Source organism: Melozone crissalis, unplaced genomic scaffold, assembly GCF_028551555.1.
Source record: "Melozone crissalis strain CALT ecotype California unplaced genomic scaffold, PUWL_Pcris_2 ptg000092l_1, whole genome shotgun sequence".
Classification (NCBI taxonomy): domain Eukaryota; kingdom Metazoa; phylum Chordata; class Aves; order Passeriformes; family Passerellidae; genus Melozone; species Melozone crissalis.
The window spans coordinates 528,452-545,073 of NW_026535869.1; the positions used below are offsets into that span (position 1 = coordinate 528,452).

The following is a 16,622-nucleotide window of genomic DNA, read 5'->3' on the forward strand; positions in this document are numbered from 1 at the left end:
TAGGTTCCTGTGGGCTCCCACGCTACACCCAGTTCTTTGGGAAAAGCCAATTTCTCTCCCATCTCAGGCCCTAAATAAGCAATTAGGGATTCCGTTTCATGCGGCGCTGCGCAGAGCCGCAGCGCGCAGGCAGCGCTGTGATGTTTTATTCACCGCCCCGAGGATGGGAGCTGTAAAACAGACTGAGGAGCGGATTCACTATTAGCTGCACTTTTAAGTAGGGCATTTCCAAGAGGGAAGGAGGCAGTGGGACTGGCAGAGCTGCTTGGTGATGGCAGTGCAGAAAGCCCTTTGCTGCGGCACCTGGCGGGATGTACGAGGGGCTGGTGCCCTGGTGCAGCCTGGCTTTGGCTTCAGCCAAGCATTTTCAGGGACTGAGGGCTATCAGAAAAAGGACAAGAGTGTAACACAATAGTGCTACCTATTCTTGTACCAAACCTGCTAGGGCCACAATTAAAAACCCACACAGGCCTTCAGGGAAGGATTTCCAGCCTGTAAAATAATTTACCTGCTGCATTATGGGCCAAGTATTTTCTTATCACTCTTCATTTGTGACCAGGGTGTTTTCCTTATTTTAACCTTCACTCCAGGCTTCCTGCTTTGCCAGCTTCAGAGGAGGCTTTTCCAAATGGCTCAAAACCCTATCTTTCCACAGGAATGAGCAGAAATTCTGCCTGTGCTGAACCACTGCCTGGTTCTTGCCTTGGCAGGGGAAGGGGGAGCAGCCCTGAGCCCCCCATTGCTGGGCAGACAGATGGATGGACAGGGCCTCAAGCACAAAGCCCTGTGTGGGCAGCACCCACATCCTGGGGAATCACTCTGAGCATTTAGAGCTCTCTGCTTACAACAGGGGAAGGGCAGAATTTGGAAAAAAATGGACACAAGGTCAGTGTGTTTAAGGTCATGGCTGCTTGGAGATGTCCTGCTTGTACAGGGGGCAAACATGAGCTGGGCATCTCGCCTGAGGGGCTCCCCAAAGGCCAGAACCTTGTGAGGGCTGAGCTCCCTGGCCACTGAGGGCTAACACGGGCCAGGGCATTAAAAACTGGCATGTTGATTTTGGTGGGGAGAGGGGCAGGGAGGAAAACTGAAAGGGCACGGCAGAAAAAGCGCTTTCTGCCCAGAGTGAGCGGTGCAGACACTCCGGGCTGTCACACTCCCGGCTCCACCGAGCTCTGCCTGTACTCCAGCTCAAACAGTGGGAGCTGTGATTCCAGCCCCACGGGCACCCTGACCCCACGGGGCACACGGGAGGGAGGAGGGCTGAGGCTGGGCAGCCCCAGCTCGTGGGGTGCAGCGGAAGCACAAGCCTTCCTGCCGGCCATGACCATGCTGTTATTGGAGCTCTGGCAATGAACAGTGCAGAGAAAGGAGAAAGTGCATCAGAAAATTCACAGTTAAGCTCTCATTTTTCAACAGAAGGGTTAACAACGTTCGTGCGTTAGGTCACTCATGCATCGCTGCAACTCCATTCCGTGAGGAAATGGGAATGGCAGGGCCTTGGCTACTGCTGGGACATGCACACACACAGAGGACTCCTTCCCCCCAGTCCTCTAGGATACACTCCAAAACTTTCAATGGCTCAAAACCCTCTTTCCCCGATTGAAGCATTATGCTGGCTCCTTACATTCCATTTTCTTTGCTAGCAAGCTCTTTTTTGGGTTGGTTTTTGGTTTTGTTTTTTTGTTGTTTTTCTTTTTTTTTTTGGTTGGTTGATTTTCTTTTTTCTTCCCCCAATTCATTTTAAATCGTTTTTGGAGAAAATCCATTTGGCTGTATTCATGCCCATGCATTTCTAGTCATTCACAGACATGCTCACTCCCATCGGACATCAGAAAGAACAAATGGCCAACATACAGAAACACCTGGTATACTCCATACACACTCCAGCAACACAAGCTTGGAAAGAAAACCAGAGTCTTCATGGGAAAAGCACCCCACAAGGGCAAGCACGGGGGAATTCGGAACAAACTGGCTGGTTTTAAGGCAGGAAAGTTTGTGGCAGCTCGTTTGACTGGGATAGGTTGTCATTTCAGCTGGCCACCTCCCTGGCACTGATCCTCCCCATGAAGGGGGGAAGCCCCCGAGTTAAGAACAGGCTTTTTATGGCTGCCTCAGACAAAAGAAAAATAAGGAAAGACATCAGGAATTGCTTTGAAAATGGGGCAAGGGTTTGCCAGTGAGCACCTGCCCAGCTTGTCCTCACTGCAGAGTCTAATACATCCCTGCACTGAGCCTTTCCTGATGCAGAAACAACACCCAGAAATGAGGCTGGGAGTTGTGCCATCAGTGGGGCTACCTGATCTTTTTCAAATTTAGGGATCAACATCTAGCCACAAACATGTAGCTACAAAATCAGCAACGATGGCTCTTGACATCTAACACACACAGGGGGATTGACACACAGACAAAACACAAGTGTGCCCCAAGATTTCTGATCTTTATGCCAAGTGGGAAAATGCACCCAGGTAGGTAAGTTATTTGGGATGAAAGTGTAAGCTCCTCCATTTGATATGGCACATTGCTACGGAATGATTGCTTCACTCAGTCCTGCCTCTGACCTCGCCCAAGCATCGCCTCGAGGGGAGCAGGCAGGAGAACGGGTTAGTAAAAAATCAGTCAATTTATCAGAGTTAAAAGAAACTAGAACAACAAAGTCCAACATGGATTAGCTGTAATTAAAAATTGTCAGAGGTTTTGGTTCTTCAGCTGAAAAGTAAGCTTGTGCCAAAAAAACGGGATGCTCAACTTCCAGCCTGCAGCGTACGTAGGCTCGCCGGGGAATGGAGGAAGCTCAGGAAGCTGTCAAGCTGTTAGCTAGACTGCCTCGAGCAGACGAGAAGGGTTACTTTGCTAGACTGCTATGCTGAGAGGAAAGTGTTGCTATTTGTTTTCCCCATCTCCTTCTGCAGTGTAATAACGCAAACTTCCCTGCCGACCTTGGAGGCGAGCGCTCCTCTGTGGAGCATCCCAGAATCCCAGTGCTGCCCTGTGCCAGCAGACCCGCTGGATAATCTGTCTTAAAAACTAACTGAAAATACAAGGAAAATGCTCAAAAATCTAAAAAAAAAAAAACAAACACCCAAAAAAATCCCCACCAAACAAAAACCCTAAAGAAAGAAAAAAATTAATTTCTTTTTCATGTATGAAGTGATTCTCTCAGTCAACGGCTGGAGAACCAATTGGCATTGCTTGGACCTGGATGCCACTTCCATGGGGCTTGTGCGTGCCTGGCACCAGGATGATCAGCTGGGGAGCTCACAGCAGAAATGACAAGAGCAGACAGACTTTCCAGCCTTAGAACCCATGTTGTATTTATGAGATGAGTCCACCTGGAACACAGTTTTCCCTTGAAGACTCCAGTTCCCTTTTTGGCCTCCCCTTCCCAGGCTTGTCTTGCCACTCAGCAGCGCTGAGAAATAAGATAAACAGGAATGTGATACCAACCGTGAACTGCTGGTTCTGTCGTCGCCGTTGTGTCTACACACGGGAACAGAGGATTGGAGGAAGGGAAGAAACAGGAGGAACAGCATGCAAAAAAAGGGAAAATGGAAAAAATGGAACAGATAATATATGAGCAAGCTTTCAAAGAACATTGCGTGACAAGCAATAATAAAATGAAAGGCAAAAAGCATTTGAAGTGAGTTGCACTGTTTAGAAGACATGCCTCCAGTTCAAAAGCTATGAGCCTGAGGAAAACAGTAAATTTTTCTCTTTTTCCAGGTCCTTGCCAGAACAATTACTGGTGGTTGCAAAGTCGGGGGAACAGGAGACAGGTGAGAACACCGACACCAACGGGTTGGTTGGTGGGGACAAAACAGAAGCTCCAGAGCAGGATGAGGAGCTGAGGCTCGGCACGTCGCTGTTACACACTCAAACACTGCCGCACTGAGCGCCCCTGGCCAGGGACAGTCTGCTCCTGCCTCTCCTCCAGCCTCCCAGCCACCACCTGCACGATGAGCCGTTTTTATCAGCATAAAAGGTGTTTTAGCTCTGGCAACAGTGGACAAACATTACCAGTCCCTCTGCTGCCGCAGGTAGCTGGTTGAACAGCTATGGGTAATTAAAATATCCTGGATTTTTTTTTGCGGGTTAGTCTGAAGCTGACTCTACTCCATATGGACAACATCTCACTGGAAATTTCCTGGGGAGCACTGCCTTGCCAATGGAGAGAGGCCTTGTCTCCTCCAGGAGTTTGCTACAGGCAGTTTTAAAAGACTGACCAAATCTGAAGGCTTTTACTGACAGGTATTCCACCAACAGTTCTAAACCAAATGTAACCACATTGCCCAATTTACTGGCTAATTCAGCTGCTGGAGGCCGTTTGCTTTGCAGCTGGAGGCACTGTGTGGCCGGGGCCAGTGGCTGGAGGGGGCTGGCTCCCCAGAACTGAAATAAACCCCAGACCAAGCCCTGCCTGGCTGGGGCGGGCAGTGTTTGGGTGGGTAACACCGTGGGTGAGCAGCGCTGCACCTGTGGCCTGCACAGCAGCCTGGAGCTTGGGTTTTGCAGCACAACAGACAATTCACAGCGGCCTTTCCCCGTGACATGCTGGCACAGGACCCAGGGACAGGGCCCTGTGCTGGCAGAGCAGCAGTGGAAACAACAGGACCTGTGTCTTGGCAATTTAGCTGAGGACAGCCCAGGGCTGAATTCCTGAAGCAGCAGCAAAGACAAGAATCATACAAGGAATACATAATACTTACAGATACAAGGTCTACATGCTTTAATTATGGAAGCAAAACAAATAAACCCTGCACAGTTTAACAAACTGCACCGAGATTTGCATAACAGATTATCAAGCCATCATTAGCCCGTTTCCACTGCCAATGTAGGCTGTTCTCATCTTGGCAACCAAATCTAAGGCACCCTCAAGGAGGCCAGCCCTTGTTCTCCTGTGGGAGCCCTGGGGGCTGCAGGGGAAACCTTCCAAAGCCACGAGGAGACCAAGAGCAGGGCTTTGCTTTGGTTTTGGGTAGCAACCCCCATTTGTTTTAACCAAGCAAATGGTGGAAGGGGAAATGGTGGTGGAAGTGGGGGGAAAGCCATTGTTTAGAAGGGGTTGTAAAACTGAGTATTAATTCCTGAGATAGCATCTTGGCATCTATAAATAGTCTCAATTTACTGTCTTCCTGAAATAAAAAAAGTTATGTCAGCTTTTACAATAAATAGAGAATCTGCTGGAAGCAAACTTGTATTGATGTGCTGGAAGAGATTATTAGTCAAGAAACAGTGCAAACTGGACAGTGCATCTCGCTTCCCCGTCCGGGGACAGAGACCGACAGGTTACACAAAATAAAGTTCTCAAGCGGTTGTAAGTGCGAACAAATATCCACGTCAAACAACATGTTGGCTGCAGCTGGAATGACAAAGTTATGATTAGCAAATGGTTTGGATGGTTGCAGTAGGAAACACAGACCGGTTAAAGTTTAGTGAGCTTTTGGGGAGTCCTGCCCAGCCCCAGTCCTCTGTGGGAAGGGGGACAGCACACACCGGGGCTCTGCAGGGAGCGACCCCTGCCAGAGACAGGAACGCGCTGACGCTGGTGTGTTTGTGCATCATCACGTGGCAGAGGAGAGAAAGCTGTCACTGCTGCTTTGGGACCAAATCAGGGCATTCCTGTAAATCCAGGTGTGTCCCAGCCCGCCACTGCCGCTCCTCACCTGGGAAGGGACACCCGGGAAGGGACACCCAGAAGGGACACCTGGGAATAGACACATGGGAAGGGACACCTGGAGAAGGGACACCTGGGAATGGACACATGGGAAGGGACACCCAGGAATGGACACCCAGGAAGGGACACCTGGGAAGGGACACCCGGGCAGGGACACCCAGAAGGGACACCTGGGAATAGACACCTGGGAATGGACACCCAGGAAGGGACACCTGGGAAGGGACACCTGGGAAGGGGCACCCCAGGAATGGACACCTGGGAATGGAGACCTGGGAAGGGACACCTGGAAATGGATACCCAGGAAGGGACACCCCAGGAATGGAGACCTGGGAATGGAGACCTGGGAAGGGACACCCAGGAAGGGACACCTGGAAATGGATACCCAGGAAGGGACACCCCAGGAATGGAGACCTGGGAATGGACATCCCAGGAAGGGACACCCAGAAGGGACACCTGGGAATAGACACCTGGGAATGGACACCCAGGAAGGGAGACCTGGGAAGGGACACCTGGGAAGGGACACCTAGAGAAGGGACACCTGGGAATGGACACATGGGAATGGACACCCAGGAAGGGACACCTGGGAAGGGACACCTGGGAAGGGACACCTGGAAATGGATACCCAGGAAGGGACACCCCAGGAATGGAGACCTGGGAATGGACATCCCAGGAAGGGACACCCGGGAAGGGACACCTGGGAAGGGACACCTGGAAATGGATACCCAGGAATGGACACCCGGGAAGGGACACCCCAGCCCTGCAATGCTGCTGCTCACACAATCCATAACTTCAGGCTGGACTAGCTAACTTCAAAGGGGCTTCTCTGAATCCTGGGGTTGTGCCAACAGCTTCTGCTTTACTTTCAACAACAGCCACACTTCCATGTCAGAGCAGGCACACAGCACCCCAGAAATCAGCCTTCTGCCCCATGTCCTGCAACAAAAACCATCTCTTCTCAAATGCTGACCAACAAAAAGTCTTTGATATGCTCCTGATTTAGCTAATGTTGATCAAAGCCAAGGAAAGGCTCTGCCATCAGCAAAAAGCACCGTTCTGGTCCCAAGCCATCAACATGCTACACCATCACCCAAGGCTGATAGCTATCATTTAAAATGGAAAGCTGGTGATGAAGAAGGGGCCAGTTTACTCAGTGCAGCAAAGCCAAGAGAACATGGAAATCACATAACCAAACAGACCTGGGATTTTCTACCTTAATATCAAGGCTTCTTTTCCCAATGCCAGTCAGGAAAAGAACTAAACACGCTGTTCAGGAAAAGCAGAGCAATGTCAAGGCCTTCCAAAATCTTCATGTGCAAAAGCTCCTCAGAGGCCAGGTTGATAGTTACAGAAGGTACCCAAAGGAGTAACCATTGGCTTCTACAAAGCTGCAAATTTCACTTTATTGGGATTTCTGTGTAGCACTGGCTGTAAGAAATAAATATCTGCCAGTTAGGACAACTGAGATGACACCCAGGCTCGAGGCACTTACCACCCCATTAGGCAGCTACGCAAGGGCACACACACATATACACACACATATTTATAAAATTACTGCATGGAGGCAGCTGGGCCACATTTCTCAGAGTTACGAGCTCCACTGCTGAGCCTCCTCGTTTTCTCAAATGGATTCTCTCCAACTTCAAACTGTTTGCAGAGTGTGACAGACCAGGCCCTTTAAACTTGGCCGTAATTAGTCCGCAGCCTCAAACAGAACAAGCACGATGGAGGAATATTAAAACCCCAGCAGCAAAATTAAATTCCCCTGGTTGAATGCTGCAGCCGCAGTGCTGCAGCCTCGCAGAGATACCGGGTGCTGGGCTGAGGAGCACACACAGAATCACAGCAGCACATCCACAAAATCGCGGCAAAACACGCTGCTGCCTTTTAAATTTAAAGAGGCTTTAGCAAGTATAGATATCCATTCAATATATCGCTTTTTAAATTGCTTTCTGAACTGAAACCAAAAGCCAATCTGATCCCTGACGCGTGGAGCTCTTATTCTTCCCGATTTTCCAGACTGCTTCACATGCACTGACCGGGGCGAGTGCGAGTTCCTGCCCGCTGCTGCCTCGAGCAGCCTGAGGGACAGCATGCAGCACTGCACACGGATCCTGCTTTGCTTCAGCTCCTTGGGGCTGATGAAAACGCCTAAAAAACCCTGCCAGTGTTCCTCTGGATGAAACTTCTGCGGGACACCAGCACAGGTGCCACATCCCACAGCAATGGAGTGATGGGGCTCAAACACCAGAGTGCAGTGACCCATCCGTCCTCTCCCTCAGCTCAGCCATCCTCTCCCTCACCACACGCTCCTCCCTCCAAGGACGGATGGAGATGTCCCTTGCATTCCTGAGCCCCTGATCTGCTCTGTACAGGGCTCCAGGTTGGCACCGGGTGCCCTGCAAAGGGCCCTGGGGACAGCTTGATTAGCAGACCAGATGTTTCCCAAAAATCATCACAATCTGTATGGATGTTGTGTGTGACCAGAACAAAAACAGTCTGAAATTAGCACAGCCATGCTTTTGCATGTTTCTCCACACAGATTTGGGAGGATTTGGGTTTGATTTCAAGCCCAAGCTTGCACACAACCCATGCTTCTGCTCAGCAAGATGATGGTTTGTGCACTGCCTATGCTGTGTCACCAAAAGTAAGGCCACGTATGACAGGTCCTGCCTGCTACTGGCTGGACATGGGACTGAAAGACTGAATTTTATTTCATTTTATTTTCTGTCCCAGGCCTGTCAGCTCTGCCTTTAGCCCCTTTAATGCAGAGACAACCTGGATGAAAATGTCAGAAAGGCGAAGAATCATCTTTAAATTAACTTGACATTTTACCAGGGACAGGCAGAACCTTCAAGAGAAAGCAGAAGTTAAATAATAAATAATTTGGGGGAACAAATCCCTGGGCTGCGTCCCTGCACAGCGGCACCAAGCAGCTGAGCGTGTCACAGCTCGACACCAGGCTGGGAATGCCGAGAGCCAACCGGGACCCTCCTGCTCCTGCTGATCTCCCGTGGGCAGCGTGGGCATCTCCACACCCCAGAAAAGCCAGAGACTGTGAGAGAGTCCAGAGAGCCACCCTGGAGCTGGCCACTCCGAGCTGGCTGGGGAATAAATGTGTTTTACAATTAAATTCCATAATCAGGTCAGCACCTGCAGCAGTCCCAGGCAGACGTGGCCGTACCTGAGCCCATGTCACCATCCTGCCAGGACACAGTCTGGGCTTTAAACATCCTCACTCTGCCTCTCTGCCTCCCACAGACCTAGAGCAAGGAAACCTGAGAACAGGATGGCTGGGACTGCATTCTGCCTGCCCGCCAGTCACTGGGATTGCTGCTGGAATGAACCCCTGCAACTGCAGCTTCTCACACCACCGGCTGTAATTAGGAAAGGACAAACTCCTACTAGGATAAATTTTCGACATGTGAAATGCTCTGAAAACCTGCAGCTTGTTTTTGCTCCAGAGTTCACATTTCCATGTGCTATTATTTTTAAATCCTGTGGGATTGACACAAAGGTGTGCTTCTCAGGAGACGTGCCTGCCCTGCGGGTGACAGGAGAGCTCCACCACCACGCGCCCCTGCTCAAGAGCTGATACTCCAACTCGGCATCAGTTCTCAGCTCCTGCTCTGGAGCTCACTGCACACCTCCAAGCCAAAGAGAGCCGGCTCCTGGCTCATCCAAATCCTGAGCCTCAGGAAGGAACTCCTGTTCCTGTTTCCACAGGATGGGCTTGGTCCTTTCCGCATGCATTCACCGAAGGGGCTGGGGTGCCTCTGGGAATTCTCAAGTGAAAATCACTGCCTGCAATGTCACAGCCCCCTGAAATACACAGACACCTCCGACCAGACCTGCCACGCCAAGGGACCAGTGGGATTTAAAATATGCTCTAAATGGGCATTCCAGGGGGGACATCAGGAGCCCCCAGCCTGCTGCTGAGGCTGGAGAGCAGTGCCTTTGCAGAGCAGCATCACCTGCAGGGCCGGCAACACTGGCAACCTGCACGTGTCACCCCCAGGTGTTCACCAAGACCGCTGCCAAGACACCTGTGCAATTCCACCTGTGGAGAAAGAGTGGGACATGCAATGTGCAGCTCCGAATGGCACCCTGGTCCTGGGAGGGGGCGTGCCAGTGCCTGGGGAGGCTGGCACAGGCACAAAAACACAATATGAGGGCTGGGCTGTGATTAAGGACCTTTATTACCCAGGAAACGACGGCTGCCCGAGCCCAGCATTTCCAGGAGCCACTCCAGGGCAATTCAAATGGTGCTGTTTGCTCTGCTGTATCATATTGTACATCTTAATGAAGAAAGCCACAAGGACAATTTAACTGATAAAAAAGGGCTCGGCAGCGATAAGGGCTGAAACACCAAAGGATGGCTGGAATATCAATGCTGCTGCAGGATACGTGGAAAAGATCAAGCTGTCACGCAGGAAATCTTTTCAAGCACCTACACTAAAGTGACAGAGGGAAAGCTCTAAAGGTCGTGGTGTCTGGAAACTTCACTGCTCAGCTTGTCCTTCGCTGGAGAAAGCATCAGGTCAGCTTTCCAAGAGCTCCCCCAGAAACTCCCTGAACCAATAAATCAAAAGGACAACTCCAAGGGCAGAATTTTCTAGGGTCACCTGCTAGAAACTGCTTCAGTGCAGCCTCTTTCCCCATGTTTTATTCAATTAAAGCAAGACAATTGTTTTTCAGAACTACTCCATGGTTCCAGGGGACACGAACTACGTCAGGGTTATACTAAAAGTAGGGGGACAAAAGCAAAAAGAAGCAGATTTCAAACCCACCTCACCCTAAGGACTGGATTCCACTGGGCTGGCTCCAGATGCCTGGATTGCCAGCAGCTCAGAGAACACCCTGCTCTCTCCCAGCTCTCCTCTGTCAGACAGGAAGAATGCTGGAGCATTTGGGAATTAAGGTATCAGGTGTCTCTCAAGGCTTTGAAAAGTGTTCCAACACTACTCTGCTATGTAATTCTAGAGATTATGTTAATTTGACCTAATTTTTTCCAGCCACAAAGTCTCTTAACTACTGAAGGGCAGAAGCTGGTGTGGCTCCTGAGCACTGACTGGAGAGGACACACACACAGATCTCTGCACGACAGAGGGAGGAGAAGCCTCGGCTGCTCTGGGTGGGAAAAGCACACTGAACTCATGGGCACAGCATGGTGAGACACATGTCAAGAAGACTCAGTGCCAGGGAAGAAAATAGTAATTTCCCTTATCAGCATTAGTAAATCTTCTTCCGACAAATCGCGAGCAGGAACTGCTGGAATCAGGGAGCAATATCACATCATTACTGTTCCAGCCTCCTCAGCAGGTCAAAGGCAACACAGAAAAGCACCAAGGAGGCAATGGAGACCCACTGGGTTGTGCCACCAGAGTCTGAGATCCTCCACCACTGCAAAGCAAGGTGAGAGAGCAATGCTGGACAGTGAATGCTCCTTACCCCGAGGGACCTCTGCCAGGCTGATGACACGGCCATTTCCAACTGCAAGAATCATCTCTCCCCTTCTTATTTTTAATATAAAAACCTGGAAAGCTGTGTGAAGGAAAGCCCAAAGGCTACTGAGCATCCACAGCCAAGCTGCAGCAGGACAGCAAACAACCAAGCTGCTGTTCACTGGGAAGAACCAAGCACTGCTGTGGGACCTGACACAGCACCAGCTTTGGAGGGCAGTGCTGGGGCAACCCCTAAAACGACAGGCTGATAACAACCCAGCTCCCAAACACAAAACAGTCCCGGTCATTAAGGTCTGCAGGCACCAAGATCGACTGAAGGTGTTATCCAAGCATCAAGACACGTGGCTCCATTTAGCCTTCCAAAATTCACTGAAAGCACGAGCAATTACCGTCAGAGAAAGAAACCTGTGAGCACGTCCGGGTACAGCCCGTGGGGCGGGCACGGCCGAGCTTCTCTGCCAACAGCTCTCAGGGAGGCTGCGGGAAAGCCTCAAAGCTGCTCTGAAACAAAAGCGGGTTAAGGGCAGAAAGCAGCGCCAGGGCAGGAGGGAGAGGCAGCCCGGCACCGGAACGGGTGCCCGGAGCGCGGCACCTGCGGGGAGGAAGCAGAGCGCGGCGAGGGCTGGAGGCTGCTGGTGCTGCAGAGAGGCTTCACCGGCGCGTCCTGCCTTGGCTGCAAAAACCTCGGGAGGAAAAGAAGCCACGGAACGCCCCGGGCAGGGTGGTGAGAGTCAGCTGAGCAGCATCATAAAAGCAAATAAAACGTGAAGGCGTTTACACAAGGGGTGCTTTACAGCGACAGTAAACGTTGTGCCATTAGCTATTCAATGGTCCATCCTCACCTGCCGTTTGTCACCTCTGCCTCAAATAAAAAAAAAAAAACAAACAAAACCAAAACCCACAAAAAGCAGCAAGCAAAAGCAAAAGCAGCGGTTGGAATAGGAAAGGTCAGAGAAATGACAATGCGAATGGTCACAAATAAATCAGAAGGGTTTTCCTGATGAGTCAGGTCTGTGAGGAGGTATGAGGATGTGTCACAGAGGTGTCATGATCTTGCTGGTTGTTTTTATTCATCTTTTCTCGCAAGACACGGAAAATCTCACAAGCTGAAAGGCAGCTCCTCAACAACGGGCCTAGGGATGGCATTCACACAATAAAAACAACTGGTGGAATTCCCTTTTCTGGGAGAGGGAGGGAGAAGCTTATCACAAAGAAATACCAACATCTTGGCATGAGAAAAAGCATCTTGAGGCACATCAGGCGAATTGAACTGCCAGAGATCAAACTTTCTATAAATTGCTCAGAAATTGGTACTGACGGGACGGAGGCTGAAACGACTGCCCGTGCTAAGGGAGCTCTGAGGCTTTTGGCATCTGCATGTGAAGTACCCAGTGCTGGCCACCAGTAACTGAATGAATCACTTTTCCTGCCATGACAATTCCCACATTTCAGGAACGCCCACACCCACAGCAAGGACTGTCTGACCAGGGCTCGTGCTGTGGGTGGGCGTATTTGAGGGGGAAAAAAAAATACTGCAAGTGATTGGTTTGTTGTTTTTCCCCAGGCTTCATGCTCTGCTTATATACATAAAAGACAATAAACATTCAGGACATTTCCAATGGTTATGAAGGTACCATACCTGTGATGGTGGTAGGGATGGTGGTGGTAGTGGTGGTGGTTGTTGTGGGAGGAGGGATAGTTGTGGGGGGATCTGGATAAAATATAAAAAGGAAAATAATAAAAAAGCAAATTAAGAAAAAAAACAAGCAGAACACAACAGCGGTCAATTGTGATCAGAGGAAAACAAGGATGCTAAGAAGCAGCATGGGGATGGGGACCCCTCCCTGGCTAAATCCCAGGGGGGAGCCCAGCAGGGACAGCGGGGCCAGATCCTCCGCCCACGCTTACCCAGGCTGGAGAACCTGGCCCCAGCCTCTCCCCCCTTTCTGCCTTCTACAGTGCTAAAAAAAAATAAAAAAAACCCAGCATAAATTAGTCAATGAGAGAGAGAAATGGAATGGGAGAGGCATAAGGAAAATAAACTGCACGCTTTCCACAACAAAAAGACCAGTTTGCACATACAAGGAGAGACACGGTGGTGCTTTGGTGGTTGCCTACGGATGCATTTGCAAACCCGGGTGGGAGGGTTGTGTGAGAGGCCCTGCTGTGCTTCACAGCCCGAGCATTAACAGCACACCAACAGATCTCACTGTCTTCCCAGGGCCCTGAACCTCTCTGCTCTTCCTCTACAAACACACAGCAGCAGGATGTTAAAAACTACTTCAAAGGTGGTGAGGGATACAGAGAAACGAACAACACCATTGCTGAATATCAATGTCCAGGTATGAGGAATTCCACCAAGATCTTTTAATTTAAAAAAAAAAATCAATATTTTTCTGACAATTTCAGTTGCACACTCTTGTTTTTGCTACTAGGGCATCGTTAATGAGATGTTTCTCTCTGTGACCATTTCTCAGATGGACTGGACCTGTTGAGACTCAAACCCTGCTGCTCGTCACGGGATTGATGTTACACACAGGGACACATCCTTATCAAAACTATTGGGCAGGAGAAGGTAGATATGAGAAGATGTAAAAGAAAAAATATGTATCAATGCCCAGATGATCAAACTGAATGCACTTAGTAGTCAGAAAGACTTTGAACTACGGATTCATTCGGCAATAATAGAGCATGAAACCTTTCATGGGCTTTTGATTTTAGGTTTCCTCCGTAGCACGTCAGCTGTTCCTCACTAACACATCTGCTACTCTTTTATCTCTGAGCGAGCTCCCTTGGATCCCCTAATTAAGATATCTGAACTTTAATTATATACTGCACCATTATTATATTCTATCCAACTTCCCAAGAGTTAAGGAACATCACCCCATAGTTTGCTGTGCTGTGAGCAGTCACTGTCTCTCCTCTGCATCCCAAGGATCTCAGCCCCTGGGCTTCTCTCTCACTGCTGACCCACACGTATCCTGGGAGAGTGGGGACCCTCCCAGTGCTTGGGGAGGCCCCCAGACTCACACTGACCAGCCTGGTCTGGCTGTGCCCTGAAAGCAAAAAAACCCCAAAAAATCTGGAGCGCTAATGGAGCTGGAGGTTTCTAGCAATGTATCTGCCCACGCCCACGGGGACAAAAAGCATAAAATGAACTTTAGAAATGAGCACGTGTCCAGTGTGTGTCCATGTGATGATAGACCCCCATCCCACGTGGGCAGCTGGGGAGGAGCTGGCACAGCTCAGCTGCTGGGGCCACATCAAACCCTGGGCCCGCAGGGATGTCCCTGCAATGGGGCTGCCCCAATGCTGCTGGGAATGGGTTGGTTTGGTGTGAAAGGAGCCACGGGCCACAGGTGCAGGTGCCCCACCACTGAGGGGCTGAGACCCCCATGCTGAGCCTGCCCTCAGCAGCAGCTCTGCGCCAGGAGGCTTCGCTGATGGCCACAGCCCAACCACTCCCTCCCCACTCTGCACTTCTCCCTTTTAAATCAAGGGTTAAAAGGATTCCTTGTGCTGTCCAGAGTGGCAGAGCCCAGCAGGATGGTCCCAAACGTGCAGCACTGGGGGTGATGGGGTGTGTAAAACCCTTCTGTGCCCATGAGCACTCTCCTCTGCATGGACACACATCTGCCAGATGCCTAAGCTGGAACCCACAGTCTCCATCCCCTGGGAACCTGCATCTCCTTCCAAGTAATGCTATCCTGGCTCTCCTCATGGGGATTTAATCCCAAGAGGAAGCAACCCCACTTCCAAGGAAGTCCTGTGTTGTCTATTCTCGCTCACATGCAAAATGCAGAGTAATTATGTGAGATTTCCCACTCTAAACCTCAGGGCAGTAATGCTGGGGAGGCGCCCCCAGCCCTGCCTTGGCCCAGGATGGGTGCACAGAACTGCACCCACCCCACAGCTGCTTCATGGCAGCAGCTTTCATGATTTCCATCTCGTGGGGAACTGCCCGTGTCCTGTTCCAACTGCTCTGCTCTCTGCAACATTGGCTGTTTCTTTCAACACTGATGTAAACAAGTGGGCTTTTTACATAGTGAGCATGCAAATTACCAATCATAAATGCCTATCTGACTTCATTTTGTAAATTGGAGTCTTGTGGAGCGAGAGGCACTAGAAGAATTACCTATATGATGGGGTACATGAGTTCTGTATAAGCTCAAAGCTGTCACTACCTTGAGTCTTTAGGTGAGTTTCTAAGACTGGGCTTAAAACCACTCCTGCAGAGCTGGCATTTGGAGAGGCATGGGAGGCTCTCCACTCTTGACTGGATCAACTACCAGAGAGCTCAGACTGCAGAGCTTCAGGCGGCTGTTGCATGGAACAAACTTCAGACCAAGTTTCTGTCCCACCTGAGTGGAACTGTAGCATCGTTCAGGTCAGAAATGACCAAGACCCACCAGGAACTCAGCCCAGCCACACACAACCGCCCTTGACAGAGAAAGTTTAAATATGCAGCCCAAGGAGCAGCTCATCATTAACTGGGGGACGGCTCTGCAAGTGCCTCCTGAATCTCCATTCCATGCAACACCTCACGGCAGGAGCACGAGGCTCACAGCAATGCCAAAGTAGCACAGAGGAAAGGAAGAATTAAAGCAGGTACTTAACAGCGCTCTAAAAGATGCTGAGGCATGTTTTAGTGTCTGCCCAGCCACACAGACAGGCTGAGGGCACCTCACTCCTCCAGGTTATTTACTGGTTTGTAATTATTTGGGGATGCTGGCTGATTAACTGGCTAGGGAAAGGCTCAGAACCCCTCGGACCATTGCTCAGGCCACTGGAGGAGGCGTTACCAGAAGGACAGAAATCAGTGACAAGTCCAAGGAGAACTGCACAGTTCTCCCCACGCCCCTGCTCTGGCTCTCCTTAGGCTTCACTCGGGAGCTCCCAGAGCTGGCACAGGCTCTGTGCCCGATGCCCACGCCGAGAGCCCCGGCAGCGCCCAGCGCCTCCCCAGCCCCTGCCAGCCCAGCGCAGCGCCGGGGCTCAGGAGCTGCCTGCAAACCTGGCATCGAGCAAATGTAAGGTTCTGTCACAGCTTCCCGAGCAGGGCATGGTGCAATCAGGTGTAAAGGAGTCTAGAAGAACGGTGGTTTTTCTCACGTACCGTATACAAACAGCATGTAATCCGCATGTGATTTCCCCACCGCGTTGGAAGCCTCACAGCGGTATGTACCATTATCTGTTTTGTTTAGGTTACTAATGAGAAGGTTTGAACCAGACACTACAACGTGTTGAGGCATCTCATCATCTACTCTTAACCACCTCATGTCCGTAGGCCTACAGAGGAGGGAGAAAAAGAAACAGTCACATTACTATTTTCCTATGGTCAAGATGGCATCTTCAAAAGTTCATCCACAGACAGAAAGCCCAAACCAAGAAAAACTGTAAAGAAACAACACATACTTTTTTGCACTACTCAAGCCCAGATGCTGTCGGGCTTCCTCAATTTAAATTTATTTAAACCCAACAGGAAA

General features: G+C 50.3%; 1 protein-coding gene across 8 annotated transcripts in view; it reads right to left on the reverse strand.

The window, feature by feature from the left end:
* Positions 1-16,622, reverse strand: part of CADM1 (cell adhesion molecule 1) — a 141,771-nt gene that overhangs the window by 12,655 nt on the left and 112,494 nt on the right. For 3 of the 8 annotated variants that reach the window (XM_054291365.1, XM_054291364.1, XM_054291361.1), the window contains exons 7-9: positions 16,253-16,425; positions 12,776-12,847; positions 3,448-3,480 (exon numbers count right to left, since the gene is read on the reverse strand). In XM_054291365.1, the coding sequence (XP_054147340.1) occupies positions 3,448-3,480; positions 12,776-12,847; positions 16,253-16,425 (278 nt within the window). The remainder of the gene's footprint in view (positions 1-3,447; positions 3,481-12,775; positions 12,848-16,252; positions 16,426-16,622) is intronic. The other 5 variants (XM_054291368.1, XM_054291366.1, XM_054291362.1 and 2 more) reach the window with 3 other exon arrangements.